This window comes from Durio zibethinus, chromosome 7 (assembly GCF_047325235.1).
Source record: "Durio zibethinus cultivar Kanyao isolate XHJ-2024 chromosome 7, ASM4732523v1, whole genome shotgun sequence".
Classification (NCBI taxonomy): domain Eukaryota; kingdom Viridiplantae; phylum Streptophyta; class Magnoliopsida; order Malvales; family Malvaceae; genus Durio; species Durio zibethinus.
Genome location: NC_143168.1, coordinates 26,379,315 through 26,393,077, shown reverse-complemented (window position 1 = coordinate 26,393,077; position 13,763 = coordinate 26,379,315). Strand labels below are relative to the sequence as shown.

The window sequence follows — 13,763 nt, the reverse complement described above, 5'->3', positions numbered from 1 at the left end:
AACAGTTACATAAAAGAAAGAGTCATTAGACTATAATTACCCAAAAGATTTTTTTTTTAAAATTAAAAGAAATAAATTAGATTTTATAATTTATAGTTCATTAAAAGTATGTTGGTAATAATAAAGTAATGCATCAAAATAAATAAATATGAGTTTTGCAAATCAGTAAGAGCTGAAGAAACTCAAAACCATATAGTTTCTTAATATATTATATTTGTTAGGGCAACAACTCACATGTTGGTTGTTACTCTAATATGAATATTCTAGAAATGTAACAGTATATTTTGCATGTGAGTTGTTAGTCAATGTTATACATCAAACTACTAAGAGTTTTTTTCTTTGTTCTTTAATAATAAAAAATCGATAAATCCTTAAATTTAATATAAATTTTCATTTAAATTTATTATATGTTCTGGTCTCGAAATGTATGGCCTCTCCTCACATAAATTTTTTTTATAAAAAAATTAGCAGATTAAAAGAGTTGAAAACATGACTTCATAAAGGTAGACTTTTTAATTCTTATACTTATTTTATTAAACTCAAGAAATAGTTGTTACATGTTGCAATATTTTGTCATGACACAATGATTCCCACCAATGCTTATCCAACTACAATGAACATTCCCAAAAGTTCAAAATACTTCAAAGCCAACTTGGATGACTCAAGTTTAGAATTAGAAATATAAAATATGATATGAAATAAAGATATAAAAATAATATAATTTAAAATTTTAATAAAATAAAAAAAATATTTTATATTTTCATATCAATATAAATTATAATATATAATTTTATATAAAATATAATATAATTATATAAATTTTAATATTTTATATGATATAAATATACGAATCGATAAATTTATTTGATAAAGTAACAAAACCTTGCAGAAGTGGTTGAGACCTCTCTCTCCTTTTCCCAAGGCCCCATCATCTCTTCCTGGACCTCATCTCCCCTTTGAGATGGCAAGAAAAAGAAAGTAAAATAAAAAAGCCTTAAACCTTTTAAAGTAAAGGAGAAAAAGTTCAAAGTCATATCTAAATTGTGACTGACTGGGAGATAAGTAGTAGTACTCAGTGCAAACCAGCTAATGAGAGAGAGAGAGAGGTTGAGCCATGTCTCAGGCGCAAATCAAGGAGGGCAATATGAACTGTAAGGTAGCTTAGCCACTGCTCCTGATGATTGTGCTAATGGAAGCCTTTAGTTTATGTTTAAATCATTCAAATACTCAAAGCTTAGTCCCTCACCTCAACCCCACACTCTTTTATTTTTTACAAAATCACAGGTGTTGTGATTTATATTTTTTATATTTTAGATATCAATTTTTAAAGTGGTTGCATAAAGGAGTTAAGCTCCAAATTGACCTCGAAACTCTCTTCAGTAGCTTTAATTTTGCTCTTAAAAGTTACCCCAAAACTTGAAAGACTTGATTACCCATTAGCTTAATAAACCTAATATTCAATCCCATCTCTTCACAATCACCTCCTCTCATTTCTTTCTCTGTCTTCTTCTCTGTTTCCATGGTTTGATAAAGAAGCAGAAACCATGATTCCAGCATGCTTCAGCCACCCTAACACACTGTCAAGCAGCTCTCAAGTGCCTCAAAACCTTATTACCTCCATCTACCAAACTCAACTCTGCAACTCGCCAACGTATCTCACACTTACATGGTCAAAAAACCTCTTCTCCCATTCCTTAACAATCTATGCTGCTGACTCCTTCTCCATCACCATTTCTCTTTCCCCCTCAGCCTTCTCATTTTTCAGAAACAGACCAGGCTCCAAATCCATCTATTTAACCCACCATCATTACCAAAGAATCAAGCTATATTGGGACTTCACCAGGGCCGAGTTTGCTGAAAACTCAGCTGAGCCAGAGTCTTGCTTCTACATTGCCATTTCATGCAATGCCAGGCTAGAATTCTTCCTTGGGGATCTCCAGGATGAATTGACCAGGCGTTCTGGTTTGGTCATGGCTCGCCAACTGCTCCCTGAACCAACGCTCTTGTCCAGGAGAGAACATGTATTTGGACGAAAGAGTTACATTTCAAGAGCTAAGTTCTTGGGTTCTAAACATGAAATAGGCATAGAATGTGGAGGAGGTGTTCTGAAGGTAAAAGTTGATGGTGAAACAAGCCTCGTTATAAAAAGATTAGCATGGAAATTTAGAGGGAATGAGAGAATTTATATCAACGGAATTGAAGTAGAATTTTATTGGGATGTGTTCAATTGGGTCAATAGTGACAATAATAGTAATACCAATGGTCATGGTGTGTTTATTTTTCAAGTTGGTGATGGTGGTGTATGGCCTGAAATGGTAGGGCCAGAGAAGAGGTTGATGAGGAAAAGCTTGTCATCGGTGGCGGGTTCGGCACCGATGCCATCGATGAGTTTGTCGCCATCTCCGTCGTGTTCAAGTGTGCTGCAATGGGCGGAGGAGAGCAGTGATGGTGGAAGAAGCTCATGCTCTTCATCTACTAGGTCATATGGGATCAATGGAGGATTCTCTTTGTTGTTGTATGCTTGGAAGAAGGATTGAATTCAACTTTTTATTTTTCAATGCAAAGTCCTATGTTAAATTGTGAAATTTGATTGATTTTTATGTGAGAAAGTACTTGAATTTGAAGATTATATATACTCTCTAAGATTTGTGATATATATACTAGTAATAAATTACATACTATAATCCTTTATGTTGTAAATTCAATCCGTTTCTTGTGATTATGTGCATAAAATTTATCAACTATTGGTTTCCCGCATTTATAATTTCTTTTTTTTTTCTTGGAATATGAAGTTTGTTTCATTTACTCCAACTTACAAAATTAAGATGAAGGTCTGGAAAAAAGAAATTGCAGCCTAGCATAGGGGTGTTAATCGGGCAGGGTATTGGAAGAGTAAAGCATTTTTCATTTTTGGAATTTTATGTTATACCTATCTTTATACTTATATTTAATGGATATTTTTAAATTTATTCTTATTCTCATTCTTGCGATATTTAATGGATACGAGTAGTTTTAATACTCATAATTTTAAAAAATAAAAATAAAAATTTATTTTTTAATTTTTATCTTATATATTTAGATAAATTTTTATAAATATATATTATTATTTTTTAATAAAAATATATTAATTGTAATTAATTTAAGATAATAATTTATATTATTTAATAAAAAAATTATTTATTAAATATAAAATATATATCTATATATATGTAAGGTACGAGTACCTAATGTATACTATATTATTCATTTTTATCTTCGTCCTCATTAAAAATTTAAAATCATAATCATTTTCAATTTTATATTCATAATATAATACTCATTCTCATACCCATTTAGATAAAAAATAAAAAATTTCATTAAATATGCATAAGATTGATATCTTCAATCTAACAAATAATTTTATTAAACAAGTAAACAATCCATCAAGCTTGTACCTATTCTTTGATTCCAAGTTTGACATAGTAAACACTTTCTTAATCTCAAAACATACACAATTAGCATTGAACAATGATGCCCGAGGGCTTATTTCTTAAACTTCTTCAACAAAGCTTTGGTCTCTTGGTAAGTTCGTTTGTCTTGACATTAATAGTTTTGGATTCCAATTTTAACCATTATCATCAAATGCACAAAACCAAACCCCATGTTTAGTTTTTTTAGGCCAATTTCTTAGGCCACAAAAGCACTTAGCCACAACTCAAAGCAAAAGCAAATTTGCGGGCGGCAGGGACATGCTCCTCCGGCATCTGATTCCATTTCCATCCATCCAACACATCCACCATCACGATCTAGGATTCTCGAATAAACTATCACCTCAAAATCAAAATCCCATGCTAGAACTTGAAAATCCTTCTAGGTGTAACTTGTAAGTGGCTAGTAGTTGCCTTTTTTCTGCATAAAGTGTGGGCTTTCTGCGCCAGATCATGAGGAGCTCTTGTTCCTACTTTTCAAGCCACTCTTGTATGTATATAAATGGATTATAGTGTACTCGATTGTTCTTGATGGCGATGTTAACACTATCATCATTACAGATTCATAATGCTATGCTTCTGCCAATCATAGCAAAAGCTTTTTCTTCTTTTTGTCTAATTGATTTGATGATTAATGAAAAGTCTCTTTTAACGTTGGAGCCATTGGTTCAATGGGTGGGGCATTTTATTTAATGGTTGATGAATGATTTAAATCTCTTTTTTTTTTTAAGTATTTTATTTTTTCTATAGATTTGATAATTTAAAATAAAATAAAATAAAATAATATAAATAAAAAATACGAAAATGATATAATTTTAAAATTTTAATAATTATTATATATAAATTTAATAAAATTAAAAAATTATATTTTATTTTTTCATATTAACATGAATTATAATAAATAATTTTTATATAAAATATAATATAAATATATAAATTTTAATATTTTATATGATATAAATATATAAATTATAAAGTCTATATCTTGGAATGGTTAACTTCAAAGTTTTGATGTGTACAATATATTAGTGCTGTTAGTGAATGCAATGCACTCCCGCCCCAACACATGAATTGTGAACCAAATCAAAAGGGTACAAGTAAACTATTTAAAGGATAAAGTGGAAAGGGAACAATAAAGCAAGTGTAGCATTTATATATATAAGCAAGTGTAGCATATATATATATATATATTTATATATATAATATATATATTAAGTAAAATTAAATTAATCTCTTATAAATTAAAATTATTAATTTTATTTATTTATCTTTGTTTCATAATTTAGTTTTATGCATTTTTTATTAAGCAATAAAGGAAGTGTAGCATATATATATTTATTAATTTTATGCATTTTTGCTTATATATATATATATGATAAGTGTTATAAAAAATAAAATAAATTATTAATTAATCTTTCAAAATTAAATATTCAAATTAATATTAAAAATATATATTAGACCGAATAAAAAAATTGAATAAAGTTAAAAAATATCCTTCCGATTATATATATTTATTAATTTTATGCAATTTTGCTTTTATATATTATATATATATGATAAGTGTTATAAAAAATAAAATAAATTATTAATTAATCTTTCAAAATTAAATATTCAAATTAATATTAAAAATATATATTAGACCGAATAAAAAAAATTGAATAAAGTTCAAAAATATCCTTCCGATTATATATATATATATAACTCAATAATCCATTAACAAGTAATAATAAATTAAAATATGTGTAATTATTTTAAAAGAAACAAGTAATAATAAATTAAAATAGGTGAAAATATACAAATTGAATAGAATTTAAACTTCGTTAAAGGTCACTTAATTTATGTTTAAATCTTGTTTGAGTCACTGAATTTTAATTTATTCCATTCAAATTATTAAAATTTGTTAAGTATATCAAAATCGATCACCCTAACATATTTCATTTAAATTTTGACCAAAAAAAAAAACATGATTGCCATTTTATCAGCTAACTAAACCTATATAATTTTATGAAAAATTATTAAATTTTCATATAATTTTCAAATAGATTATTAAACTTAAATTTGATATTACAAATTTACTAAAATTTGTCAAGTGTATCAAATTTATTTCATCTAAAAGAAAAGTTAGATAAAATCTAAATATTGAATCCAACCAAGCAACATCCACATTTTTTCTATAACAAAAAATCTTCTCATACACCACATAAAATTAAAAGAAAAAAAATTAAGTAAACCCCAAACATACAAGTCTTTAATGAATATTTGTTTTTTCTTAAGTATTAAAACTTTAACTAAAATGTTAAAAAAATTTATTTTATTTAAAAATTTATGCCCTTTAATTTAAATAAAATCAATATTACATCAAGAAAAACAAATATTTATTAAAAGTTTGTGACCGTCTACTGTGGGTTTACTTAATTTTTTCTTTTGATTTTTCATGGAATGTAGGAGAATTTTTTATTATATAAAAAATATGAATGTGGTTTGGTTGAGTTTAATATTTAAAATTTATCTAACTTTTATTTTAGGTAAAATTTATTAAAATAATCAAATTTGGTGCATTTAACAAATTTTTTAATGATTTTGTACCAAAATTAAAGTTTAGTTACTTATTTAAAAATTGGATGATAGTTTAATGACTTTTCATGAAATTATATAAGTTTAATTAGATGATATGAGGGATGATGTGGTTTATCTGTGGCAGCCTTCTTATTTTTTTGTCAAAATTTGGATGAAATCTGTTAAAATGACTAATTTTGATATACTTAATAAACTTTAGTGACTTGAATAAGATGAATTAAAATTCAGTGACTCAAATGGAATTTGAGTATAAGTTAAGTGAGCTTTTATGAAATTTACCGGAATTTAAGACGAGTTATTTTAAGTTTGGGTAATCTGAAAATATAACCATTTAAGTTTTGATTATTTTTTTTATTTGGATTATACATTGAATTTGGAAGCGTTTTAAGTTCAATTAACTCAAATTAATATATTTCATAATTACAGAAATGAACAAATCAATTGATTTCTATTTTCTACTCTTAACAGCCACTTAAACTCCTTTAATCCATTTACTTTCTTCCTACGCTTTTTCACTTCCTCTCCTTCCCTTTAACTAAACTCCTTTAATCCTTTTACTTTCTTTCTAAGCTTTTTCACTTCCTCGCCTTCCCTTTAACCGCACCATGGCCGATTCCGCCACCACCGCGCCTCTACCCCTCAAAGTCATCGCCGGAGCAGACTCCTTCGGCGCCGATCTGAAAGACGCGATGATATCCCACCTTCGCTCCCTCAACATCGAAGTTGAAGATCTGGGCACTACCTCCTACTACAACATCGGGGCGGAAGTCGGCCGCCAAGTCTCCTCTGCCACCACCTCCCCCACCGTCGAAACCCGCGGCCTCGTCGCTTGCGGGACTGGCGTCGGAGTCGGGGTCTTCGCCAACAAATTCCCCGGCGTTTTCGCCACCACGTGTCTCACTCCGGACGAAGCCCGCAACAACCGCTCCATCAACAACTGCAACGTCTTGGCCCTCGCCGGCATGTCAACATCCATAGATACCGCCAAGGAAATCGTCGACACGTGGCTCCACACCCCTTTTAAATCGCCATGTCCGGCCTCCAAGTCTCAGCCTTGGCCCGAGGAGATCTCAAAATTCCTTGATGAATCGATGATTGATATGCCCAAAATCGGTGCTTCTGAAAAAACCCAAGCTGAATCTTGTGCAATTTGTTGTTTAGTTAAGAACAGAGAATTGAATCCAATCGATATAATCCCTGGTGGGTCAATGAAGATATTGAGAGAAAGTCCCACATCGGCTATTGTTAGATTCAAGGCAGGGAGTGTAGAGCCAGCCCACCACCATACTTTTGGGCATTGTTTGGTGGTGATGGAAGGGAAAAAAAGTGTTTGGAATTTGAGTAAAGAAGAAAGATATGATTTGGGTGTTGGGGATTATTTGTTCACTCCAGCTGGGGATGTTCATAGAGTGAAATATTATGAAGACACTGAGTTTTTCATCAAATGGGATGGGAAGTGGGATATGTTCTTTGATGAAGATCTTGAGACTGCTAAAATTGCTATTGACAAGGAATTGGCTAATGGCTCTGCTTGAAAGAACAAAGCTTTCTACTAATGGCAATGGCTTGCGTTTGCTTGTGTGTGATACTAGCTTTTATGTAAAAAAGGAGTTCTTATTTTTGTAAAATAACTGAGCTTGTGTTTGAATAATAAAGTTGATGGTTTTACGTATCACAAGATTGAAGCTGTTTCTTTTTTTTCTTTTTCCTTATAACTTCCTTTGATTACATAAATGTCGAATATGTTGAATAGGCATATTCCAGCCATAGCCACCACCTAGTCTCAGCCATTTCAGGTGGTTCGGGTGTTACTATACAAATGAACTATTATACAGGCTTAACTCATCAGGAACGCTTGAAGTTTCCATTTGCTGAGATTCAACTGCAGCAAGCTTCTTTCGCAGGGCCACTAACTCTTCCCCGGCATCACATATGTAGGCTGATGCTTGCCTGCCAGACAGAGTTGCTCCTTCCATGCTATCTATATAATCCTGTTCACATTAGTACCATGGAGAATCAATGAGCTGGTAATAAATCTTTATCAATCAATAATGTGATCATGTGCTTAAATCATGGGTGATTGATGTGCAGCCCCATATACTAATCTAGGAGAAAGAGCTTCTCTTCCTAGTAATGTAGGAATATCAGACACTCGGCCGGCCTTTTAAATTCTAGGGTGGAGGGAAGGGACGAAGTTGGTGTCGGATCACCAAGCATTTCTAAGATGGAAAAGGAAAGGTAGAAGTTACCTGCTTTGTATAAGATCCAGCAAGAAAGAAGTTCTTTATGGGTGTTTTCTGATCAGGTCTGAATGGATCTTTACCAGGTCCTTCACGATATAGAGATTGCCCAATTTTGACAACAGATGACCAAATAACTTCTAAACCTTGGGATGATGGGAATAAAGCCAAAACCTGACAACAAAACAGGAACGGTATAGATGTCATGATCATGAGAAGAAAAATTCAATAACCTTGATTTAAACACCAAAGATAAGAAGGTATGAAAGGTAAACAATGGTGATGACCACCGTATAGCTAGATCACAACTATCCAGTGTTTATAGAGAGAGAGGTGAAAAAGTCCTAAAAGCTAACGACTGCTAAAGTGGAAAGTGGTCCTGATCCTCTTCTGCCATTAAACCCAGACAAGATCCATCAACAAGCCAAACTAATGAAGTCCCTGACCGTACTTGTTAATACACGAAACACGTTGCTCTCACTAGACCAGCTGATATTGAAGTAAAAAATAGAATTGTGACTTAATGAGCTCTTACGACTAAAATTTCTGCTTAACTCTCCATGTCTCCAGTCACATTGAATTAGCTTCTCTTAGAGATTATAGTGGATTTAAGACCAACTTTAATATGTGTGCATACGCGGATGAATTTAAGTATTCAACCAAAAGCACATTATAGAAACAAGTGGACCCAAAGAGATGGACATTATATTATCTAAAATGTGATCTGGTCATAGAGTAAGAATGGACTCGGACAAAGACATAGAACTATGCACTTTGGTCTCTTAAAAGTTGCAATCAAACTTAAGAATAAGGTTCCTTAGAAGCTTCCAACCTGCTTTGCTACTCTCTTTATGATTTCATCATTTGGCAATGGCATGTAAGGGTCACCTGGTGTCAACACACATCTGAAAGACAATAGCCAAAACAAGAAATAAAAAATATGGTCAATAGAGTTTGAGATGAAGTATAAGAGTTTATACAAGCCAGTATTTACAGGTCATCAAAATTTTCTACAGATCCGAATCCAAAAATCAACATGGTATAATAAATAATAGTTTTTAGACATTTGAAGATTGAAATCAGTATTTCCTTTATAATATGTATGTAATATGTTACCAAAAAAGACAACAACCTTGCATAACGTAATAGTACTAAGAAAATATGTTCTTACTGGAGCAATGAACCTTGACCCTCAATGTAGTAATCTTCTGGAGAAGTGAGAGCTAGGTCAGCAAAGCAGGAGAAATCCGCATCCGGAGTATACAGAAGATTATCAAGGCCTAAAGCTTGCCTCAGTTGCCTTTTAATGAGTCAAGGATAATAAGAAAATGAAGCACAAGAAGCAATTTGTTAGAACATAAAAAAAAATCCCACTTTGTAAACAATCATAGTACAGATGAAAGAATCACCTTGACCGTTCCAGATCCTGTAACTCTGTGACCCAGCCATTGTATCTAAGTTGCACGGTAACAACTGGCACTCCTACTAGCTCATAAATTTTATTAAAAAATTCCAATTCTCTCCACTGGGATGGAAGTAATCTTTTTATTCCAGGGACATCACATGCTGCCATCAATGCGGAAACAATGATTAAGAATCAATTTCTATAAAATGAAAAGGTAAAAATGAAATTTTTGAAGAAGATCCAACTACAGACCAGCAACGTAAGCATCAGCTGTTACAAGTCTCTTGTTAGTAGCCTGCAATAATATGAAATTTAAAAATCAAGCCCTAAAATGATAATTGTGAAATCAAAACCTCAACATCTATAAGCTATTCAAATTGCATTTTAAATTGTTGCATATCAGACAATTCATTTGAACACGTTAATCCTTACACAGGCTCAATCTCTGAAACTGATCTGATCAAATGCTTAAATTGCAATATATTTCCAATATTTACAGAAAGCAGAATTAGAGGTGATTTACTTTAGACATGGCAAGTCCAGTGACATATGTCTCTCCATCAGCGGATTTATCATAAAGTATCTCTCTGCATCCCCACCTCAGATGGAACCTGTTCTAGCAAAATAAAGATATTAAACAAGAGAACTAGTCAACTCATTATAGAAAAAACCTATAAATTAGTGAACCATTATCCCAACTAAATAGTTTGTAGGCCTATGTTTGTAACATACCTGCCTCCTCTTTCTGTTATATAATTTCTGATCGGACCACTCAAGTAGACATCCGGAGAACCCTTCAGCATACGCAGAAGGGAAGCCTCTGTCTTAGTGGCAAACATTGAGAAAATAGTAAGCATACAACGAGCACTGATGTTATCACAGTCAATAAAACCCAGAGCATAAGCAACCGGATCCCACATTCTCTGGATACTCATGCGTGTACCGCCTTTAGACAAAAACCAATCGGAGAAGCTTATCTGCAAGAAGCAAATGAATTTTAAGTAAATGCAACAACATAAGGGGAAAAAAGAAAACAAAAAGCCAAGAACAAGATTTTAACTAGAAAAGAAGAATCGCATCAGGTGAAGGATAATTTCATGGTATTAAGATGATAAATAAGTACCTATGGAAGTTAAAGTGCTGTCTTTAGAAAAACTCAAACTTGGTGATAATCCAGTAAAGAATAGAACCAAAAGAATGAAAGAGAATTATTACGTACACTATCCAAATCTCTTATATCACTCATCGCTCCATCTGGATCAACAAGAGCCTTCACAACTGGACTCAGGGCGAGTGCTAAAGCATTTCTTGCTTTATCATAAGTCTGCACTTGAAAAATATGAATGAAATGAGTCGCTTAAGCACCATCTACTTTAGCTTAGGGAAATGAAAAAAAAAACTAGTATTAACAGGAAAGGCATATTGTAGGCTACATGATTAAGAATTAGAAAAAAAAAGTCTGAGAACGCCATTGATGATAACACTGTGGCAATATCAACAATTATGGCAGATAATATGGGAGGAGCACTATAACAGACAGCACAAGGAATATAAAAGTAGTGCCAAGAAAAGGGAAGTAGTAGAGTATAACCTTCAGTTGATTTGTAGCTAAAAAAGCACGAATTCCATGTATAGGAGCTCCAACTGGAAATCTAAAATCAAGCTCTACATCGAAACTCAAAGTCATGAAATTGAACCCAGGAATGAATGACTAAAAGAATAAATTTTTGGTTCAATTTTGAAGTCAGATCCTAACATAAAAATTAGTATCTTAGAATTTGGTTAAATAGGATCAAACACAAATCATACCACCAATTTCACCCCCTTTATTTACAAATGTGTGAGTATGATCCTTCACAAGTAGATTTTTATCTGCACCAACCTAGGATCAAGTAGAGATCAAGGAAAACTATCAGAGACCAGATAATACATTAAAGGCTGATAAGTAAAATTTCAACCGATTACAAAATAAAAAATAAAAAAATAAAAACCATCATTGGATAGCTCTTTTATTCAAAAATCTATTTCTTTGCAAAGTAAAACATGTTTTACAATGAATACAATTGCATGAAATGATACGATGTCAATGACCATGAGAAAGCCCTATCACTATTGTAAGGCCCCTTGCTTCACCTTTTTCATCAAGCGGAATAGATTGTTGTAGCAACCAAAAAAAACATGCAGCCCCATCTCAATGTGATTTCCTCTTCTATCAACAAAAGAACCTACTTTGCCACCAATGAAAGACCTGGACTCATATATATCAACCTGAAGAAACCAAAGCAGTCATCAAATTACAGCCACTATAATGAGAAATCACTAAAACCGTGTAAATTAAGAAAAGAAGTTTGCAGAAATAGGTTTCTGAAACTGCAAAATGCAAAGATATGGTTCTGCTTTGTAATTCTTATTTATATCGAAATGCCAATCTCGTTAAGATATTGTAGAAACAGTTATCTAGAGACAAGTAAAACCTCATGGCCTTGATCCAATAGCTCAACTGCTGTTGACATGCCTGCAAGACCAGCTCCGATAATAGCCACCTTCAGCTTTGGTCCCCTATAATGTACAGGTTCAGGTGGAAACAACCCCTTTGGAGCTGCCAAGAAAACAATCCAATTATCTACCATGATGACATGAATTTTGCTACAAACTACAGCTATAATTCTCAAACATGATTATCAAGCATCAAATACCATTGGCCTTCAAATGATAAGAAACAAGAACTCTAAGCTATATCCCAACAGAATAACTTCAATTAATTATATGGAGTTCACTTTTCTCCCAAGCTGACAAAGGGAAAATCAAGATATTAAACAATTCAGCACTTTCCACCGAAGATAAGGCAAACGGCACTTTCGCATCCCAAAATCTCATGTCTGAGCCATGGCATCCTAGTAAATTCAGCAAAACTAACTACAATTCACTATGCTATCTATAAAAAACACACAAAAATATCACAAAAGCAAGAAAACCCAGAATCCAAAAGATCCCCAAGAAAACCAACTTTGGCATATAGCATAAAAAAAGAATTTCAACAGAATATACTAACCACAAAAAGAAGAAAACCCATAACCCAAAAGAGACCAAAAGATATTGAGGCAAAGGAAAAGAAAACTTCAAAAAAAAAAAAAAGAGAGATTACCATTTACACTCATGTCAGAAACATCGGTGTCTAAAGAAGACTTCACAAAGAGCCTTGGAGACTTCACCCGAGCCACGGAACCCAAGCCAGTGGCTGCAAAGAGAAAAGAAGCAGAAGCCATAGATAACCCAGAGGAAAAATGGGAACTTAACCTTCCTTCTTATACTATAACAAGTAATAATATTTTTCTTCGATCAACCAAAAAAAATAACATAAGAGGGACAGAGAGAAGGAATTTGGAGACCAAAGATGCTTAAAGGAGGAAGATTTGCCTGAGAATTAACCTCCAAGGTTCTGTTTTTTTTTTTAATAACTAAAAAACTAAAAAAACAAGTGTTTTTAATCTGGAAGTTTGGAAGGTTTTAAGTGACTTTGCCACTAACTGATAATGGACCAACCAAAGCCAAATTTTTGTTTTAGTTGAACAGTAACACAAAAAGATTAATCTCTTGTTACTGTTTCAAAGATTAACATTTTAATGGAAGGTGTCAATTATTTTCCTTATCTTTTTTTTTTTTTTTTAAAGGTGAATTGCCTAAGGAACAGGAAGGACCACGATACTTCTAGTTGCCTAATTTCTGGCCAATTGAACTCATGAGCACTTATTTTTTTTTTGGCTTCTGTCCAAATTAGACAATACTTGAGTTTATACTTTGTTTTGCTGTCTTTTACATTTATGGAACTTTTTATACTATTTTTTTGTTATCTTAGCATTTGTTTGGTAAGATTAAAACAGGGATTATTGATGGAAATAAATGGAAAATTTTCTCATTTTTTATCAAAAAAAGTACAGAAATTTTATTTTTTAAAAATAATATGAAATAAAAAAATTTATAAACTTTTTGGCCATAAAATTTAATCTAAATGAAAGAAATAATTATTAAGTGTCACGTGTCACATGTTAAATAATTATTAAATAATAAAAAACA

The 13,763-nt window shown here is 32.1% G+C and overlaps 2 protein-coding genes and 1 pseudogene across 4 annotated transcripts; 2 read left to right on the top strand and 1 right to left on the bottom strand.

The window, feature by feature from the left end:
- Positions 1-1,156: 1,156 nt before the first annotated feature.
- LOC111277583 (uncharacterized) lies at positions 1,157-2,579 on the top strand. Its single transcript, XM_022863999.2, has one exon. The coding sequence runs from the start codon at positions 1,545-1,547 to the stop codon at positions 2,535-2,537; it is 993 nt and encodes a 330-aa protein (XP_022719734.1). The 5' UTR covers positions 1,157-1,544; the 3' UTR covers positions 2,538-2,579.
- A 3,846-nt stretch (positions 2,580-6,425) lies between these two features.
- On the top strand, positions 6,426-7,722 carry LOC111277202 (DNA damage-repair/toleration protein DRT102 pseudogene; annotated as a pseudogene). The gene has a single exon (XR_016343727.1). The product of XR_016343727.1 is annotated as a DNA damage-repair/toleration protein DRT102 pseudogene (transcript).
- ZDS (zeta-carotene desaturase) lies at positions 7,708-13,145 on the bottom strand. 2 transcript variants are annotated; one of them, XM_022863450.2, is made up of 14 exons: positions 12,835-13,145; positions 12,164-12,288; positions 11,823-11,957; positions 11,499-11,571; positions 11,281-11,354; positions 10,909-11,013; positions 10,422-10,666; positions 10,213-10,300; positions 9,942-9,984; positions 9,694-9,850; positions 9,456-9,584; positions 9,117-9,189; positions 8,294-8,458; positions 7,708-8,035 (listed from the first exon to the last, which is right to left on the bottom strand). In XM_022863450.2, the coding sequence occupies exons 1-14, from the start codon at positions 12,953-12,955 to the stop codon at positions 7,856-7,858; spliced, it is 1,713 nt and encodes a 570-aa protein (XP_022719185.2). In that variant the 5' UTR covers positions 12,956-13,145; the 3' UTR covers positions 7,708-7,855. The 2 variants fall into 2 exon arrangements, with proteins under 2 accessions (XP_022719185.2, XP_022719186.2); XM_022863451.2 differs by lacking the exons at positions 11,281-11,354; positions 11,499-11,571.
- Positions 13,146-13,763: the final 618 nt, after the last annotated feature.